This window comes from Scyliorhinus canicula, chromosome 16 (assembly GCF_902713615.1).
Source record: "Scyliorhinus canicula chromosome 16, sScyCan1.1, whole genome shotgun sequence".
NCBI classification, from domain to species: Eukaryota; Metazoa; Chordata; class Chondrichthyes; order Carcharhiniformes; family Scyliorhinidae; genus Scyliorhinus; species Scyliorhinus canicula.
This window is the reverse complement of record NC_052161.1, coordinates 125,701,901-125,723,273: the sequence shown is the minus strand read 5'-3', so window position 1 is coordinate 125,723,273 and position 21,373 is coordinate 125,701,901. Positions and strand designations below refer to the sequence as shown.

At 46.7% G+C, this 21,373-nt stretch overlaps 1 protein-coding gene across 5 annotated transcripts in view; it reads right to left on the bottom strand.

Annotated features, from left to right (window-relative positions):
• The window catches only part of camta1a (calmodulin binding transcription activator 1a), a 1,261,560-nt gene that overhangs the window by 757,103 nt on the left and 483,084 nt on the right, over positions 1-21,373 (bottom strand). For all 5 annotated transcript variants that reach the window (XM_038821445.1, XM_038821446.1, XM_038821448.1 and 2 more), the window contains exon 3: positions 862-929. In XM_038821445.1, coding sequence (XP_038677373.1) covers positions 862-929 — 68 coding nt within the window. The remainder of the gene's footprint in view (positions 1-861; positions 930-21,373) is intronic.

Here is a 21,373-nt window from a genome sequence, read left to right as displayed (position 1 = left end):
AGTCAATGCGTAGCAAACGAGGAGTTACCTTTAACAGCAAAGCTGCTTATTTTGTGCTCGTTCAACTGGTAAAATGTGCCTGTCATATAACATTCGAAAACAAAGCTTGGGCTTTACAAAGCTCAAAGCCACTTAACATAATTAAAATAAAAATGGACAGAGAATACTGTGTATCGTTGATTCGAAGAAACAGGAGCTGGAATCGCACAAGTGGTTTCAGCAGCTCAGAGCACTGGGAAAAGGGACATGACAAGAAAACAATTCGCCTAGGTTCCTGCTTTTGATTGTAGTGAATCCTGCTGGAGTGTCCATGCATGTCCGAGCAGTGGTCAATGACAAAAATAGGTTTGGGGTGTGATGCCGCACGTAGCCTCCCAGCTCTCATCTCCTGGGCCGGTTATCAAAAGGTTTGATCGGCCCGAGTAAGGACCCAGCGCGGTTCAGGAGAGCTGAGAAAAGAAAAGACCACCTCACTGTAAAATAATCAAACCTCTCCTCGAGCTGCGATTCAGGTTCCAACAGTCACCACAGGTTGAAAAGAAAAATACACCAAAGGCCACACACCACCATGACCAGGAGTGAATATTCCTGCACAGGGAATAACGCAAGCTGGTCTAGCTCCTCTCAAGCTGCAGCAGCTGGCCTACAGTTCACCTGCCATGTGTATCATGGTGCAGAACCACAACTGCTTTGCTCAATAAATATTTTATCCCATTAATACACTGGGCTGTGGTCAGACCATTGAGGTGTGTGAACCTTGAAATGAGGATTCTCAATTAAGCAATGAATTTACAAGCATTTCGGTATATTAATCGATATCACTGGGCAGATAAAGAGGGAGAAAGTGCCGTTCACACTCACCTGGTTTTAGGGGATGTTGTTAACCATTCTTCATGTTTCTCGAATGTTATTAAATACGCTGCAATTTCCTGTAAAACACAACAGAAGGGAAAAGGACACATTAGATGCAAAGTAGAATTCACATATCGCCAATCCTGCTTTACGTACAAGGTCTTGCTCTCCAACAGGATCCTTCGCAAAGATCAAGTAACTATGAAAGAATTGTGATTATTCACTAATGTCCCGTTTTTTAAAACTACAGGACACAAGGTTGGTGGGTTCATCAACACACGCTGCAGGCCCAAAGAGCCAGTCCCATAATGGCCAATCTGGGAATCACATTTCCGCAAGGGTTTGGTTGAACAAATAAGAGAACATTAAAATAAATTGGAAATTTATATTGAACTTCTATGCGGAGGATAGGAAAGTAAATCTTTACTTCAAAACAAACATGGTCCTGTCGTTTTGAATTTTAAGAATTTGGCTGTGTACCCCCACCTCCTTCACAAACCCCCCCCCCCCCCCCCCCACCTCAATAACCACAGCCTTAACAATTCCACTGACCCCAGCAGCATGATATAGCAGCGATGGAGGGCATTCAGCCCATCGAGCTGGTGTTGCCCCCTTGGTTTTAGTCCCAGGTCCCTTTGCTCTTTCCCCACAGCCCTGTAATCTTTTAGTCATTTTCAACAAGCCAAATGCATTGACCTCCTCTGCCTTCAAGATCTGAGATGCAAGCTAGTGCTTCATAAACAAGGCCATAAATGGGTAGGATGCATCTTATAGATCACTGCAGAATTTATATTTCGGCATTAGATCTTGACTGACAGGGCCGAATCCTAATGTGCAGAATCATTTGATCGGGTTATAGCAGCGTTCAGGAAAGGTAGATTTCCAGCACAGCCCTCTGCACTCTGCACTCTGTGAAACAGCTCCCATCACTCTGGCTTCCTCCATCAACCACTGGCATGAAAAGCATCAGGAATCCTGAGTCCAAAGCCAAATCAATTGCTGCAACGGGTGCTAATTGTTCAACTTATCCTGCATTAGCATTGAATATAAACAACAGGTTGCAATTACCATTGAGCTTCCCTGCCAAAGAGGGCCAACCATGGACAATTTATAACACGATTTGCTCTATTTTCTCATTTAAAAGATTGGCAATTGTTAATCCTCATGCAGAGAGTAAAACTCCCCGTCACCTACCGCAAGGGTGCTCGTTAAGAGGGGGCTGGTGGGGTCTCAATGGGCTGAATGGCCTCCTTCTGCAATGTAGGAGTTCAGTGGTTCTATGGTAATACTGTGCTACTGTCCCAGACTCAGGCCAGAACTCGCCAGTTGAAATCGGCGGGACCAGAGGTTCCCCATCCGGCCAATGGCGAGCTGCCTCGGCCGCGTTGAAAGACGCAGCGGGAGGCGCAGAAAATCAGGAAGAAAGCACCGACATACCTTTACATTCCTCCCCCTGCCCCGCTGCCACCATCCCCACCTTCACTCTCGGCCTCATCCCCTCCACCCAACCCCATATGGCATAGACCAGCTGGAGCAAATAAACAATGAACATTTAAGGTGTTGCTGTTTCTTTTATTGTACGGGTGCAGCGGGGGCTGTTCATTGTTGCAAGGGATGCCTGGGCTTTCCCACTTAAGGCACATGGAGTTAGAAAATGATCCTCATGGAAAACAACAACAACATTTACAGTTTTGTGGGGCTATGTCAAGTATGCATGAGGCACTGGGCCTACTCCATCACGTTTTCCAGCCAAAGATGTGGACTAGCAAGCAGCTGGCACCAAAAAGGTAAGTACACTTTCTATTTTACAGATTGATGTGGAAGCAGAGCGTTTTTCCCACCTTCACAACACTGTTGCATGTCAGCTCAGTTGGCTGGATGGCTGGTTCGTGATGCAGAGCGATGCCAACAGCACGGATTCAATACCCGTACCGGCTGAGGTTATTCATGAGGGACCCCCCCCCCCCCTTCTCAACCTTGCCCTTCACCTGAGATGTGGCCAAATCACCACCACTCAGCTCTCAAAAGGGAGAACAGCCTCTGGTCCTCGGGGACTGTGGGCACATTTACATTTTTGCATGACTAAACCTTGCCACCCACACCCGCCAACCTCCAATTGTCCTTCATTAACCCAACTCCACTTCTGAGTCAGGAGCTTGATAGTTCAAGCCCCTCTTACTGATGTCTGATCAGCTCTCAACAGTAACTAAGAGGCTAAACCAGAGCCATAACTTCTTTAAGTTTTAATGCGGTGCAAAAAGATAGATTCATTCCAGGAGTGACAATATAAAAAATAGGGCTTGATTATGTGATACACAAAACTTTATTAAAACAAACTAAAATAAAGCAATATTTAAACTTTTAAACTTCAACTCTAAAACTAAAAGATTACATGTAGTTTCTTAACCTTAATACACTAGTTCCCATTAAACAACATTGTACAGAATATGCAGTTCTCATCCCACTTCATAGGCAGACAAAGGCAATACGAAGCAATTTTTTTCTGTGAGGAATATTCACTCTGAACCTTTTTTCCGAAGTCTGTCCCAGTGGAAATTTTCATGACCTTCTCGGTTTATTTCCAAAGCCTTCCTCCATCGCAACTTTCATGACCTTCTCGGTTAATTTCCAAACCATTCTCTCCGTAACTGTTCAAAGCAGCATTCTTTCTCTTTCTCTAAATACCGCCCATCCCCTCAAACAAAGGCTCTCTGGGATTTCCAGACTTAAACCTATCATCGATATCTTGGCTGTTCGACTTCCCACTCCCGTTTATACAAAAGAACAGAACAATGCTACTGATATGCAATTAACCTCCCATTGGCAGACAAAGAGGCAATCAGGCTCTGTAATGGGCTAATAGCTGGTCAGACAGGATGATCCCAAAGAACAATGGGCTGGATTCTCCGCTGGTGGGATGCTCCATTTTGCCGACAGCCCGGGGGTTTCCTGATGGCATGGGGCTGCCCCACAGTGGGAAACCCCATTGATCAGCTGGCATAACGGAGCATCCCGTCGGTGGGGTAAAACAGAAATGTGGTGGGGCGGAGAATTCAGCCCAATTGATCGGGGGCATTTTGTCTTCCCACTAACGAGTTTAAATATGACCAGGATATCGTAACCCGGCCTCGTGTGGGCGTATCCTTCTGAATCTGCTAGCAGAACCAGGGCCCTTGGCGCTGTGAAGTCATAGTGCTAACCACTATGCTACCGTACTGATCCGTTTTCTATCTGTGGGATCTTACTGTGCATCAATTGGCTGCCACTTTCCCTACATTACAACAATAACTACATTTCAACTGTGCTTCATTGGATGTAAGGCACTTGAACATTATGAAAGGTGCGGTAGAAACACGTAAGCTGTTTCCTCCCTGCCTTAACCACATGTCGTAATCCCAGCCTTAGAACAACAGCCTGCACTGCTCCAGTGTGACATTTCCCACAGCAGCCATCTCAGTGAGACAGCCAAAATCGAATTGAATTATGGGCAGCTTCATGCTGCAGATCCATGTCCACAAATCCATTTTTAGATCACAGATTTCCAGTGTGAGAAACCGATTTACGAACCAACAGTCTCCCCTCCTCGTCCAGCCTTTACAAACCATATTTTATAACTTTCACGTAGGCGGGAGGTGGATTATGTCAACTTGTTATTCCACAGGCGTTACTCCATAAGTACAGAATAGCACTTTAAGCAGTGTTACTTGTTCAGTCACAGGCCCCTACAGACCAATTTCGCTGAACAATTCTCTCCTTGCTGTATAATTTAGATAGTCTGTACCTAAAGCACAGTGTCACAAATCTCCCTCATTTACACCTTAGCAGCAAATCGTTCCCACACTTTGCAGCAGAGAATACAGAATTGGAAACCTTTCCAGGCAGAAACCAACGTACTGAGGCTGAGGTTGTATGAGGCTCTAGTCAGATCACATTAGAACTTTGCACATCTGAAAGACTTTGGTATAAAAGCGTTAAATTATGAGGTTATGTTGCACAAATCAGGTATTTAAGATAATAAAAAGATTTGATAGGACAGATAGAGGGAGAACCTAGGCCATGATTTCCAAGATCCAGGGCTGTGTAATTGGGGGAGATTTCACCCCCAACCCAACAACGGGAGGCTGCCAGGCGAAGTTTGCAAGGCAATTGCCTGGGAAATGCAAACATCTCTTGGGCAACTGGCATCCACTGTGAACCATCTGAAAATGTTATTAAAACCACTTCTAATTTCTGGGTAACTATTGCAGAGACGCACACAGATCTGCTACACCCCTGAACCCCCAGGGGCTCCCCCCCCCCCAACCCCCACGGATCCCAAGGGACTCCCCGCACCAGCCGCCCATGACTCTGGCTACCTACCCACAGGGTCGAACCCCCAGGGGATTCCATCCCAACAGAACTCCCCCACCCTTCGGGAGTCTTTGCACCCCACCTCCCCCACCCCCAGAGGCCCGACTGACCAGACCCGGACACCAACCAATGTGTGAGCTGAGCCAGCTCAAAACATCAGGCCTTTCCGCGCTCAAGGACATGAAGGTTACATTTTAGCCAACTCTATCAAGAGTCACGGGAGAGAGTTCACGACCTGGAGAAGACCTGCCCGGTTATCTCCCCCTCCTCCTGGTTTGGGGGGCGCCTAATGGTATTTCTATACCCCTAAGGCAGCTAACTCAGCAGAAATATAAGATCGAATACAGATCCTTCTGCTTTGCGTGGCTCTGTATTTCATAGAGTGAATTAAAAGACAGTTAAACTGTGAATTTTGACGCACAAGTTATTTTGTGGGAAGAAACTATTTAATTTTCCTGGTGATTCGGTCATAGGTACGAGGGCCCACTGGTTCCCAGTGATTGTTGATGTCCTTGTCCTTTGAGACAGCAGAAATGAAGGGCTCACCGGGTGGGGAATTGTACTGTTGAGTGCAAGTTTACAACCAGTGCTGGACCAGCATCGGTGGGGGCGGGAGCATGGTGAGAGAGGGATCATTGCATTTTAAAACCTGGGCACTTAATTTAGTGGCAGCAATTGGTAACTCTTACGATCCAGTTTTCCAGCTTTCAAATGACTGGTTGTCTGCCTCCCACAAGGTGAATGTTTGCATCAATTCTGGATGGAAACCCAGCTTGTTACTTGGTGAACTCACTGTGGCTCAGTCACTCTCCAGCTCTCTAATGCTGATGATTATTATTATGTTCAGTGAGAAAACCAATGCACTCACACTGGCTGCATATGTTCCGACTGTGAGGTGAAGCAGTCGGTGCTATTCTCAGTGTCAGTGGCGGTGTGTGCAGCATTTGATTTTAAAAAATAAATCCTTTCCTTTTCTTAGGCAAAACATCTTCAGAAGTTACTGCAGTGAGAATGTAAAGATAACACGATTCTTCTCAACGCAGTCCAACACAGTCAATATTACTTCAGTTCGAAGACAATCAAAATGAGAGAAAAAGGCAGGCACGGAGAAAGGGAAAGAGTGAGACAGAGAGAGGAAGAGACAGAAAGGTAGCGAGTGACAGAAACTGAAAGCGAGCAAATGCAGTGAATGCGATAGAGGGAGAGAGGGATTGAGAGATACAGAAATGGAATTGAGAGAAAATGAAGGCTCGGGTTGAACGCAGCGTAACTGGATTGGGTTTAGAGTGAGTTAAAATCTGGCCCTCAGAGAGAGAGGGAAACAGAAAAATAGAAGAGAGAGAGTAAGGCGTAGAGGGAAGAGAGAGACAGACAAAGCGCGACCAAGTCAGAGAGGAAGAGACATTGAGATAGAAAGGGAGAGGGTAAGAGAGATTGAGAGGAATGTAGCAAGATGGAACAATTGGCAGAGTGATGAAAGATAAAGGGAGAGCAGTGAGAGAGGCAGAGAAAGGATGAGAGGGAGAGACCCGGGGGGGGGGGGGGGGGGGGGGGGGACAGAGAAAGAGTGAGAAAGAGAGATAAGAACAGTTAGCGGCATTGCGAGGTTTGGAGAGCAGGTAAAGAAACAGATTGAGACAGACAAAGAGAGAGAGGGAGGGAGAGACACACAGAGAGACACAGGCAGAGAGCGAGGCTCACATAAGGGTAGCAAGAAGGAGCAAATGGCAGAAGGGCAGAGAGAGATGAGCGATGTGGGAAGCCATCCTTTGTGGCCAAGGGACTGAACCTGGCCTTGCAGCCTGCCAATGCTGTGCTCCACCGACTGGTCTCCACTCACCCTCTCCAGGTATAATACTGCAACTAGAAACATGTCACAACTGCAAAGCACACAAGGAATATTTGAAAGCCGTGTCTTTAACCAGTTCTGAAATATAAACAAGCCTCATCATCACAGCCTGCATTATTCATTCCTGACTCGCTGCCTTTTTCAGATGGCATTTCCATGGTCACAACAGGAACGGCATAATGTTCCCTGGGGAATCTGATTGTATTTTATTGCTATCCTTTAACCTTCATTCCTGTCAGTAACCTGCTATTGGTTCAACTCTAATTTTAAAGAGTTCATTGGCACATTACTTTCTAAGGGGTTTGGTGTTCCAGGGCTAGGCTTTGCTCAAGGGTTCTTCCGATCTCTCACTGTGCCCACAGCAGGAGCACTATGGGTAAAACCATTCACAGAGTTACCATCAATTTCCAACCAACCTTACGATGAGAAACTGGGGGAATTGTTGGGGTAGTTCTGCCCCCATGTTGTGAGGTTGGAGCATCCCTATCACACTCATTTTCTGATTGATTAATGCTGTCTTCTCCTTCTGTGCTCACAGTTAAATAACTCGCTCACGTTTAGATTTTCTATACTAACATTTTGAAGATGGAATAACTCCGCCAAGGCCAGGCTAGGAACAAACTGAGGTTTATTCCAGTAATGAAATGAAGCCACTGCCATGGCTCACAAAGTTTGTGCCCCAGTCCAGGACTATCAGGAACCCCGGTCCGGGTCAGGGTTACAGGTTTTTAAATCCCGCCGCTCGGCCCCCATTGGGCGACCCTGCACCTGCTCTATAAGGGAACGCACATTCCAGGATCCCATGGGGAAATCAATCGGTGATTCCCCGAGGTCTTTGTGGGTATCATCAAATCTGTTTCACCCTCGAGGCTCCAATGGCAACGAGGTCTATTCCACGTCTTTGCGCTTGGCCTCCTGTCCATGGCAGGTAGAGCCAGGTCGCGGGTGTGAATCGGATCGGCCATCTTCGCTTTCTTCTAGAGCACCTCAGGCTCACTGATAAGAACATAAGAACCAAGAGCAGGAGTCGGCCATCTGACCCCTCGAGCCTGCTCCGCCATTCAATGAGATCATGGCTGATCTTTTGTGGACTCAGCTCCACTTTTCGGCCTCACACCATAACCCTTAATCCCTTTATTCTTCAAAAAACTATCTATCTTTATCTTAAAAACATTTAATGAAGGAGCCTCTACTGCTTCACTGGGCAAGGAATTCCATAGATTCACAACCCTTTGGGTGAAGAAGTTCTTCCTAAACTCAGTCCTAAATCTACTTCCCCTTATTTTGAGGCTATGCTCCCTAGTTCTGCTTTCACCTGCCAGTGGGAACAACCTGCCCGCATCTATCCTATCTATTCCCTTCATAATTTTATATTTCTCTATAAGATCCCCTCTCATCCTTCTAAATTCCAACGAGTACAGTCCCAGTCTACTCAACCTCTCCTCGTAATCCAACCACTTCAGCTCTGGGATTAACCTAGTGAATCTCCTCTGCACACCCTCCAGTGCCAGTACGTCCTTTCTCAAGTAAGGAGACCAAAACTGAACAGAATACCCCAGGTGTGGCCTCACTAACACCTTATACAATTGCAGCATAACCTCCCTGGTCTTAAACTCCATCCCTTTAGCAATGAAGGACACTGAAGGACTGATGGTGGTTCTTCTTTGGTACAGACCTTCGAAGGAACACCAGATTCCTCAGTCTTCATGTTAGAGCCTGAGTCTTCACCATCGGGGACCGTAGCCCTGTGTCAGCAATGGCCACCTCGCGGGTCGGGGATGAGGCTTAAACAGTGGCAGGATCCCTACTCCTGAAGTGGTCCAAGTGCTTCCTCAGAACTTTTCCTTGGACCTTCACCTTGTAGGATACAGGCCCTATCTTCTCTAGCGACCAGCTGGAGCCATCTCCGAAATTTCACACATAGGCAGCATCCCTAATCGTGAACACCTTCTCAGGTCTTATGACATTGCAATTTATTTTTTGTTTCTGCTATTGGGATTGCCCCCTCCCCTCCAGGTTCGGAAACATGGTGCGGGAAGTCATAGAAGCCATACAGTGTACTTCCATCCGCTTAGAATGTTCATCCACCAAGATCAGGAGGATAGAGCAGCATGGTGGCACAGTGGTTAACACTGTTGCCTCACAGCGCTAGGGACTCAGGTTCAATCCTGGCCTTGGATGACTGTCTGTATGAAGTTTGCACTTTCTCCCCGTGTGTGCGTGCGTTTCCTCCGGGTGCTCCGGTTTCCTTTCACAGTCCAAAGATGTGCAACCTAGGTGGATTGGCCATGCTAAATTGCCCCTTCGTGTTCAGAGATGTGCAGGATAGATGGGGTCACCCTGATAAGGTAGAAACCTCAGGGTGGCCATTATGCCATTCCATCAAGATTTGGAGCTGCCCTGGAAGGGCAGCGACTGCCCAGGAACACCACAGGATTGCACCGTCCTCGACATTCAGCTCTTCTCTCTTGGCTAGGTACAGTTTCATGCCTCAAGAGGGTTGCTCTCGGATCCCACCGTTCAGCTTGGCTAATGTTGGATTCTTCTGTGTCCAAGCCTTGATTTGTTTTATCGATGCAGGTTAAGGTTTCTAAAAAATTCAAAGTCGTTGTGACCTCCTCTCTGGTAAGGGAGCCAGACTTATGGGTAACAGGAGGAGCTCAGGATGTCAACATTGGCTATTCGTCAAGGGCGATGCTCCAGGGAATATTCGCAGGCTGTCAGAAACAAGGCCCAACACTGTATCTGGGCAATGGCAAAAGAAGGCCCAATAAAGGCTTGTGGTCTGTCACTATTACGAAGCATCTGCCATAAACGTACTGGTGGAATTTTCTTTCCACAAATATAATCGGCAAATCCTTCTTCTCAATTAGTGAGCAGCAGCAGTCTACATTTGCAAGGGTCCTTGATGCATAGGCAACCGGTCTTCCTCTGGCATCTTGCCCACGGTGTGAGAGCACTGACCCAGCTCCATAGGAAGGGTATCACATGTCACTATGAGTTCCTTCTCAGGATCGTAATGAGCCATTACATAGAAATGATAGAAGCTGCCATTTTATTTCCTCAAAAGCCTCTTCTTGTGGAACCTGCCAAGACCATTTCTGGTATTTTTTTCAACAGCAGGTGTAATGGTGACAACAGAAAGGTCATGCTTGGGATGAACTTCCGATAATAATTGACCAGACCCAGGAAGGATTTCAGTTCTGTAGTAGTTTGTGGGATATGCGCTTCCTTAATGGCTTTGACCTGGTCCTCCATGGGGTGTAGGCCTTTCTTGTCCACTTGGTATCCTAAATAGGTGATTAAATGTCTGTTCTCCAATAAATTAGATAGCAGCTCCCATGTCCACCTCCAACACTAGCGGGTGACCATTCACGAGTAGCCTTAACATTATTGGGGAGGCCCTAGTTGCGATGATGCTGTTCAACTATATTGTCTCTTTGTCGGGAAATGGACATACATGCATGAGCCTATGTTGGCCTTGCCTTCTTGCCTGGGTAATATGGTATTGCTGATTCTGACGGCCTCACCTGGCTGTGCCCTTTTGCAGCGCTTGCAGAGGTTCATTAGTTGGCATTCCTCCGGAGCGGTGTCTCTGGTATACCTGATGTTGTCACATGGTTTCTTTGTCCACCAGGGAGCCACTACAGAGTTTTGGGTAGGTAATGGGCATTGCAGATGGGTGCCTTCCTCTGAGATGTGGGCTTCCCTATGTGAGGCCCCTGCCCCCCAACATGAGGACGCTCCTGTCCGGTGTGCCTTGTAGTCCTTGAGCCCTTTTCTCTGCTTTTTCCAGAAACAGGGCCATCTGAACGGCCTTCTTGAGATCTAGATTAGGCTCTGCCTTTTGAGTTGTGGCATTGTTCACACCACACAGCAATCTGTCACGTAGCATCTCGGGCGAAGATGGGCCGAATTTGCATTATTCTGCCGATTTCCGTAGCCTACTGAGGAATTCAGTGACGGGTCCCCCCCCCAGGGGTACTCCCTGCTGTATTAAAATGGTAACACTGGAGAATGATTGATGGCTTTGGAACATAGGGACTTCGCACTAGGTCTTCCAGCTCGTCAAAAGCTTTGGAGTCAGGGGCCTCTGGGGAGGTTAGGCTTTTTATTCTGCTGAATGTCGAGGCCCCGCACGCTGTCAGTAGGATTACTTTCTGCTTTTCGACTCTCACGATGTTATTAGCCCGGAAGAAATAATGCATGAGGCCCACTTATTGGGCCCAGTCTTCTCTGTTAACATCGTACGGTTCGAGTTTACCGGAAAAAGGCATTTCCTTTTTTTTTGCTTACCGGAGATCTGCTTATTTCACTGAGAAGGTTGCTTGGGAATCACGCTTTCATCCCTCGCTGCTAATGTAATAACTCCGCCAAGGACAGGCTGTGAACAAACTCAGTATTGAAACGAAGCCCGCTGCCGCAGCACAAGACCGTGTCCTGTGCCCCACCCCGGGACCATTGGGAACCCCAATCCAGTTACAGCTTTCAAAGTCACGCCGCTCGGTCCCCATTGGGCAAGCCTCCACCCGCTCAATAAGGGAACGCATATTCCACGAACGCCACGGGGAATCAATCGACAATTCCCCGTGGTCTTCGCGGGCGTCATTACAAAGACATCCAGCATGCCCTTTCTCGACCATTCCTCTTTCTCCAGTTAAAACAAGCTGTGAACCTCCCTTAAAGCTCAGAACATAATTGCCAGTATATCTTTGCCATTTTAGCCTCTGTTTTCACCTTTTTGAAGGACAGGTGATAATATCGGTGTACTGTACCAGTATTTATTCTTCAATCAACATCATCAAAAAACAGATGATCTGGTCATTTATCCCACTGACGTTTACTGAGCAAGAATTGTCTATGGTATTCCTCACATCACAACAGTGGCAATGCTCCACAAGGTATTTTACAGTAGTCCCCCGTTATACCGCGCTCCGCAATACCGCGGTTCGCGATATACCGCGGGGGGGCTTATGGACCCCAACTGTCAGTTGTGTCAATTTCAGCGGCCGGCTCACTTTGATCCGGAGAGGGAAGCTGCTCTCACTGAAGCAATCAGCCGGCCGCTGAAATTGACACTGCCCGCTGCTCTCTCCCTCCAATCCAACTTTTAAGTTTTAATGTTTCTGATTGGAGGGAGAGAGCAGCCGGCAGTGTCAACTTCAGCGGCCGGCTGATTGCTTCAGTGAGAGAGCAGCTTCCCTCTCCGGATCAAAGTGAGCCGTCCGCTGAAATTGACACTGCCCGCTGCTCTCTCCCTCCAATCAGAAACATTAAAACTTAAAAGTTGGATTGGAGGGAGAGAGCAGCGGGCAGTGTCAATTTCAGCGGCCGGCTGATTGTTTCAGTGAGAGCAGCTTCCCTCTCCGGATCAAAGTGAGCCGGCCGCTGAAATTGACACTGTTTTAATTGGATCCACGGTGGGGGTTTTAAATTTATTTTAAAATCTATGCTAGCGCTTCCCATTGTGAGTCTACGGGGGTCTGACCTCTCCCCCCGCCCCCCGTAGACTCACAATGGGAAGCGCTAGCATAGATTTTAAAATAAATTTAAAACCCCCATCATGGATATCCGCGGCTCGGATACAACGCGGGTGGCTGTCTTGGACTCCAACACCCGCGTTATAAAGGGGGACTACTGTATTAGCTGTAAAGCACCTGGGTGATGCACAATCAATTGTACAAAGACTAAGGTTGGATACAACTGTGGCTTTATTGCAATAAGATGTGTGGCCTCCCACAGCAACTGGCGAAAGGGCTGCTGAATAGAGGACACGCTCCTCCTACTGGGCAGAGCCAGCCGGCAGGGGCTACCGGCGAACCTGTAGTACAGGTCCTACCTTACATCACCTAATACAGGTGTACCAGTGGTTTACCACACTGGGGTCATCTTGAAATCATGAAAGGTGCTACACAAATGCTCATTCTTGCTTACATACACGAGGTGGCCTCAGGAACGATTGAATCAAAGGTAAAAGTAACCCCTTCGGTTGGAGGAACAAATCAATTCTGCTTAAAGTATGGTGGGGTGAGAGGGACATCTATAATTGAATAATTGTGCTTGACTCTGGGTGCAATGTGCCAGCGAGGCTGAAGGGACTGATCAAGCTGTGGAAATTATTAAATTGTTTTGAATTTTCAATTAAAACAACCTTAAGATGCAAATCAAAGCTGAACACGCTAATACAGAAAACATAGAAAAAATAGAAGCAGGAGGAGGCCATTTGGCCCTTCCAACCCACTCCGCCATTCATTATGATCACGGCTGATGATCTATCTCAATAGCTTAAACCCGCTTTCCCCCATAGCCTTTGATCCCCTTCATCCTCAGTGCACCAATATACACCAGATATGTCGGCATCTATGGAAAGCAAGGGTAAGCCAACATTTTGATGCTGACAATGAATTAGTGAGAGTGGCTGTCCACGTTACACTGGGGGGGGGGGGGGGGGGTTTAGGGGCTGGTTTCGCACAGTGGGCTAAACAGCTGACTTATACTGCAGAACAAGGCCAACAGCGCGGGTTCAATTCCTGTACAGGCCTCCCCGAACAGGCGCTGGAATGTGGCGACTAGGGGCTTTTCACAGTAACTTCATTGAAGCCTACTCGTGACAATAAGCGATTATTATTAGAGGGGCTGGTTTAGCACAGTGGGCTAACAGCTGGCTAGTAATGCAGAACAAGGCCAGCAGGACCTGTTTAATTCCCGTACTGACCTCCTCGAACAGGTGCCGGAATGTGGCGACTAGGGGCTTTTCACAGTAACGAAAGGGGCTGGTTTAGCACAGTGAGTTAAAGAGCTGGCTTGTAATACAGAAGGCCAGCAGCACAGCTTCAATTCCCGTACTGGCCTCACCGAACAGCCGGAACACACCGGAATGTGGTGACTAGGGGCTTTTCACAGTAACTTCAGTGAAGCCTACTTGTGACAATAAGTGATTATTATTATTCAGTGAGTTCCCAATGTTTGCAACATTTTCCTTTTGTGTTCTGCTCACAACACAGTCAATAATCATACTCAAGGCTCTCTCTTCACCACTGCCATTGAAAGTGATTCCTGTGGCTGACTTGTGAATCTGGGACTGGGAGAGTGCGTTGGTCTAGCTTTCTTTCAGGGGAACAAGTCCAGACAGTCCTCTGGCACATCTCCTCAATGGACAATTCTTTGTATTGGAATGTAGGCAGTTTGTGTTGCCAAGTTATTTGACTGCAGAGGTCATCTCTGTCCTTGGCCACCTACTAGTAGGATAGCTAGTGATCCTGGGTGGTTACCCAAGTCTGATCGTCCCCTCCAGCTATGCTGGAAGACAGATGTGCCTCAGCAGTAACTATTATCACTGGTACCAGCTGGCAGGTCAATTATGTTTCTCATTTAAAGCATTTCAACAGAGACATAAAAAGAAAGAGTTCATTGGGAGGATTTAATTGCGATAAGTGCTTTAAAGGTCAATGTGCAGTGGGACCACTCAACTTTTAAGTTGGTCTTGACCTACCCTTGACCTTTCACCTCCTTACTTCAAAATCAATCAGCTTTGACCCCTTAATATGCATGAAATATGCTTCATGTCATCCAGAAGCACACACAGGCAGCATGAGCACTTACTTCACATTGACTTTAAGATACCTTTGAGACGAGAATAGGCCACATGTATTCAGGTAAATGGAATGGAAATAGCTCTCTTATGGTTGACAGGCTTGTATACAAAGAACAAAGAAAAATACAACACAGGAACAAGCCCTCCGGCCCTCCAAGCCTGTGCCGATCACGTATCCTTCTATACCCCATCTGTTCATGTGTCTATCCAAATAAGTCTTAAGGGTCGCTAACGTATCTGTCTCATCCACCTCACTTGGCAACTTGCACCAAACCAACATCCAGGACACATCTCATGCAAAAGAGAAGAATGTTTAGTGAGTGGAAAAGGCCATTTGGCCCTTTTAGGCCACCGCTTCTGCGTAGGCCCAGCCCCAGTATCATACCACATCCATCAATCCTATCCATGATGTGGAGATGCTGGCTTGGACTGGGGTGAGCACAGTAAGAAGTCTTACAACACCGGGTTAAAGTCCAACAGGTTTGTTTCAAACACTAGCTTTCAGAGCACAGTTCCTTCCTCAGCACTTTCCGAAAGCTAGTGATTTGAAACAAACCTCAATCCTATCAACACAGCTTCTCACTGCAACCCCAGTCTCACCTTCTCACAATATCCCAACTCCTCATAACCACCTTCTCCCCAGAGCCCTTACCCTCCGTTTCCACTAACCTGTGAAAGAAACAACGTGACTGAGATGCTTTCTCTGGGTCAGAAATAAAAAGAGCTATTTTTCCCTTTACTTCAACCTTTTTACCACCCTTCTCCTCACTGGGAAACCCCTTCTTTGAACTAGCAGCGCGCCAATGTCTTGCACAAGTGGTCATGCTTTAAGTGTAAGTTTCTACAATGAGTGTCACCAAGCCACTCCCTCAGTCAACCCCCGGCCCAGTCTCACACAGCATGGAGAAGTGCACTGGATATGAATCAGTACATGGAAATCTGGAATTTGTAACGAGGTGGAGAGCTGGGGAGGTCCAACCTTTGTCCTGGTTGAGATCAGCTAGCTCAAGACAGGCTGTTTCGGGACATTTTGTTCCGTCTGGTTTAAAGTTACCACTTGCCAACATAGTGCACAGCCTTTTTATTCAACCATATTGGGAAATTTTTAAAAACAGATAAAAAAAACAAGCTGATAGTTTGCTCGCCCTATTTTCACCTTTCTGAGCATATCCTCCCTCCCAGAATCACCATCACCGTCCACATCACATCAGCAGTCCCCATATACAATGGATCAGCCTTCTCCATTTCAGCTACCTCCAGTTTGATGCCAACACCAATGCATCTTCTTTTCAGCAATCTTGAAAGGACCACTCACTCTGCAACCTTTCCTTCTGGCCCAGTCTTCAATCACCAACATCACTCTCTTTCCACAGCACCTTCCCATATCAGTGCAGGGGTTTTCAAAACCTGCCCTTTTACTTCCTTCAGCTGTCTTGGACACAGCTCCTAGGGCAATGTGTGATTTATTGTACTACTTTGAATTTAGTGTACTGTATTTCACTGCTCAAATGGGGGCGGGATTATCCAACCCTGCGCTGGGTCGGAGAATCGCCGGTGGGCCGCGAAATCGTGCCGCGCCACCCCAACGCCGGCAGGCGATTCGCCGCAGAGCAGAGAATCGGTGCCATTGGCGCCAGCGTGGTTGGCGCGGTGCCGATCGCGGGCCGCTCTACGCGGCCGGCCCACTGGTTCTCCAGCCCATATGGGCCTAGTGGCCGGAAGGAAAGAGCCGAGTCCCGCCGATGCCGTTCTAACCTGCTCTGAGCCGGTGGGGCCTCGGCGTGGAAGGGTTGGGTGGCAGCCTTTGGGGAGGGGGGGTCCCAAGTCTGGGGGGGCCTCTGATGTGGCCTGGCCCGCAATCGGGGACCACTAATCGGCGGGCCGGCCTCTGTGGCTGGGGGCCTCCTTTCCTACGTGCCGGCCCCTGTAGTCCTGCACCATGTTGCGCGGGGCCGGCGCGTTTAAGGAGGCCACTGCACATGCGCGCGTTGGCGCCGGTGCCATTGCACATGTCCTCATTGGCGCCGGTGCAACGGGGTCAAGAGGCCCCTGGAGGGGCCGGAATTAGTTGTGGGAGCGGCCCGTTCACGCAGTTGTAAAACGCAACGGCGTTTACGACGGCGTGGACACTTTGCCGCGTGATTGGAGAATCCCGCCCGTGGTCTCCTCTACCTTGACAGGACCAAACTCGGATAGGGCAATCCATTTGTGGAATATCTCCGTTCAGTCTGCAGGTATGAAGCTGACGTTCCTATAGCCTGTCATTTAAATCCTACTCTCTCTCTGGCCTCCGCACTCTAACTGACCCATTGAAGCTCAACATGAACTTGAGGAACAGCACCTCAACTTTTGATTGGGCGCTTTACTGCCCAGGAAGTTCCTGCGTTCAACAGTTCAGGATCACCACCACTGTCTGAATTTTTCTCAGACAACAGCTGTTGGAAACGATTCAGTTGTTCCCGTTTACACCTCCTGCTTCTTTACTTGACCCAATCCCATCCCCTTTTTCCTTACGCCAACATCCATTCGTCATATAATCCCACCTTCCACCCTCTCGCAGACTGTCCTCTTTTGTCCTTTCTTGGCCTTTCCCCCTTTGCTGTCTCTGTATCTGCCTAAACGTGTAACATCTCCAACTTGTTTCAGTTTTGATGAAAGGTCACAGTCCTGATCCAATTCAATTTGCTTCTCCCTCCACAGATGCTGCCTGTCCGGCTGCATATTGTCAGCGTTTTCTGTATGTGTAAAAAAATGACATTGTTCAACTCATTGCCAACATTGTGGAAGAGCTTTTGTCTTTTAAATCTGTAAAAGGTTGACTGAGCGCGGGCATTGTGTTAATAACCCCAAATGGGGCAGCGAGTGGCATTAATCGGCCCAACACCTCTTCTCTCCCTGGTTGGAGAAACACACGCTATTGTAACTCAACTTTCTCCAACTACCAGAAAATCCCACAACTAATACTAGAATCGTTTCAAATCGCTCTGCTGCAGTCAAGAATTCCGACAGTGCTCCTCCCTGTTGAGTTGAACAGTAATGACTGTTTTGTAATGGAGCCTGTGAGGGATGATTGGAATTTAGATGTTAAAATTAATTTAAATGTGATCTCAGCTCACCAACATAAGGAAATATAAAATGTACAGGCCTTCAGGCTGAGCATTCCACTGCGTCTGTTCATAACTACATTGTTAAAATATAGCTGCACATCTCAACATTGCCGTGAAACGACTCATCCCTGGGTGAAAGGTCAGATGAGGCTAAGGAAGGGATGGCTGGGCCAAGTGTTTCATTCTGGGTTCGACTCAAAAGTCAAGAGGGATGGCATGACAGGCGTCAGGAAGCTTCTTTGTCTCTCTCTCCATTGAAAGTGTATTTATTGTATGTCCTATGCATCCATGTATGGAACTATCTGCCTGGAGTGTACGCAGAACAATACTTTTACTGTACCTCGGTACAGGTGACAATAAGTCTAAGTACCACAGCTTTTATTCCTTTGAACTTCCGTTCCCATTTCTCCTAAACTCCCAAACTCACCAACCTATAGGCCAGGAGAACAGAAGGAATAGAGCCATAGAGCCAATTGAGCTTGCTCTGCTATTCAATGTCCACAGCTTATCTTCCATCTCAACTCTCCAAATCCGTTGATTCTCTTGCTGTCTAGAAATCTATCCATATCATCCTTGAATATATTCAATGACTTGGTATTCACAGCCCACAGCGAACCCAAAATTCACAACCCTGCGAGTGAAGAATCTTTTCCTTATCTCAGTCCTAAATGTCTGACCCCTCGCCCTGACACTATGCTTCCGAGTTCTTCTTAACTCTCCAGCAGGGAAAACAGCCACCCCGTCAAGCGCTCTCAGAATCTCGAATACTTCAATGAGATTGCCTCTCATTCTTCTGAATCCCCCCAAAAAAGCGCATGCCACTCAATATTTCCTCATAGGACAACTCTGTCATTCCAGAAACCAATCGCGTAAACCTTCACTGCACCCCTCTCGAAGGAAAATATACCCTTCCTCAGGCACAAAGACCAAAACTGTACACGAGAGTCTTGTGCCATTGCAGCCAAACATCCTACTCTTGTACTTTAGCTCGTGAACAATGAAGGCGGGATGCCATTTATCTTCCTAGTCTCTTGCTGTTCATTGCATGTTAACTTTGTGCTTCCGGTGTGAGGACATCCCTTTGAACTCTAACACTTAAGAGTTTCACTCCATTTTTAAAAAGTTCTATTTTTCTACTATTCCCGCCAAAGTGAATAATGTCAAACTTCCCCACATTATACTCCATCTACCACCTTCTTGCCCAATCAGTTAACCAGTTTTTATCCCTTTGCAGAGTTTCTCCTCACAGCTTATGTTCCCACCGAGCTTTGTATTGTCAGAGAATTTAGATACATTACACTTGATCCCTTCATCTAAGCTCTTAATGCAGATTGTAAATATCTGAGGTGGCATGATAGCAACTATAAATGACCAGTTTATCCCTACTCTCTGTTTTCTCCCCTGAACTAACCCTCAATCCCACAAGTCCGTATCTGATGTAGCAGCTCAATATGCCATCTTCTATAACTCACTCCCACGTATCCCAATATTGGAATTCCTTAGCTCTTTCCTTCTACAGGCCATCAGAAAGCTTGGCATCACCCAACCACTACTCTCAATTGACTTCACCTCCTTTCCTACTATTTTCAAAGCTTCATGCTCTCTTGCACTCTGAATTTTGGCCTTGGTTTTTCAACAAACAATATCATAATTTTTATTGGTGAATTCTGAATAATTTGTTACTCGAAACAGATTCCATTTAAGTTAACTGAGGCTTAATACTGTTGACTCACAACCTCTTTCCACTCGCAATGTCCTTAATAAAAAACAATTAACCTCGTACCGTCATTAACACTCAACCGATCACCCTCGTACTGCTACATTGCCTCTCGTCTTCACATTGTCTTACCAAATACCGTCCTCATCCTCACATAGATGCATTGACATAAACCCCATCACCCTCACACTGTGGTTAACACACATCTGAAGACCTCCACACTGTCATTAATACAACGCATCCAACTGCATGTTCCTCAAAATTACCTCAAACATCACTGTATAACAGTCTGTTATCATTTATTTAAAGATTTGTAGCTAAATTAAACAGCCAACTACTACTGTCCTATGCAGAGCATGATAAAGGGAATGTATTACAATCTCTCTCTTAACTGTGAGCCCCCATAAGGTGAAAAATATCCCCTCATTTGTATGTTATAAATATATTACTTAAAATATTGAGCTGGTACAACGTTTCCTCCAAGTATTTTGATTTGTTTCTTAATCTAAAAAATGGTAAACTTTAGAATGGCTGGTTTGTATCAGCTCTTTGACTCAAAAAAATAATAATTGATAAAGAAAAACAGCCTGCAGATATCTGCATTGTTCCCTATTTTGGCTTCTAATGTGCAACTCTGAATGTCTCTATGTAACAAACAACTTTTTCATTTTCCAGTCTTTGCTACGTTGCCATAGCAAAATATCTGTTGCCAGACGATGTGAGATGAGTGTCCCAGATGATTCATTGTTCAGGGGCTTCCTGTATTGTCATTTGTCTGAACATCAGGTAGACACCTTTGTTAACCACAAGTTACTTCTAACAGCTCATCAACGTGTCACAGTTTACAACACCTTGGTGTCGAAAAGACAAATAATGCTAAGGTTTTGGACTCTACCCTTCTCCTCAAGAATTTGTTCTGTGTGGAAGATCTGCGTGTGAAGAAAAACTACCTGATTTCAGTGTTAAACTTGCTTCCGTTCTAGCTTGAGCCCATGTTGAGACGGCCTTTTATGGTTCAGTCTGAAGCAGTATTTACAATCTATGTGCATTTATGAAGTCCTGCTGCTGTCACTTCTGTTCAAGGGCGAAATGCAAAGAGGAGAGATTTTAACTCGGAACTGGTGAGGTGAAACCGCTCCGGGCACTTGATTTCTCTCCTGGCAGAGATAGCAGAAGGCCACGATGATACCAGGTGTGGCCACCTAAAACGGTGTCCAGCAAGGGATGCTGGGAAAAGTGGTCAAGGTTATGGACAAGCAGGCTGCAGAACAGATCAAACAAAGTTGCAGCAAAAGGTTTTGCAGTCTTCAAAACAATTTCACAGGTTGTTGCGAGTGACATAAGCAAAAGGCCATCTCCAGGCCACCCCGGACCAATAGAACCGACCTGTTAATCACACTTGTTTACCAGACATAGCGGCACCTAACTTCCTTATTTGGAAGGCCTACACGTTTCCAACACCTTCAGGCATGGTCAGTGAGTGCCCACCCCAAAATTGATGTGGCAGTCCCTGATTGGACTTGATCGATCAGGCTGATTGAGCCCTGATCAATTGATTGACAAATGACCCACAGATCGCCAACCAAAAGAGTCACGAAATTCAAACAGCATATAAGTTACCGCACAGATTTATTCTCTCTCTTGGAGCAGCAGTAACCAACAACGGTGACTTCCACCGGTCAGGTTCCACACTACCAACAGAAGCGAACCAGATTGATAACCAACAACAAGGACTACAAGACCGGAAGTACAGATAACAGGCCTGTATCTGCCTAGCACTTGACAGTCACTGCCAAGTGAAGTTAAGATCTTGGAACTATTGGTGTATAGTGTAACCTATAATTGGGAGTGTGTGATTGAATAACCATAACCATTGTGTGTAGGCGAATAAATATTTTATAAAC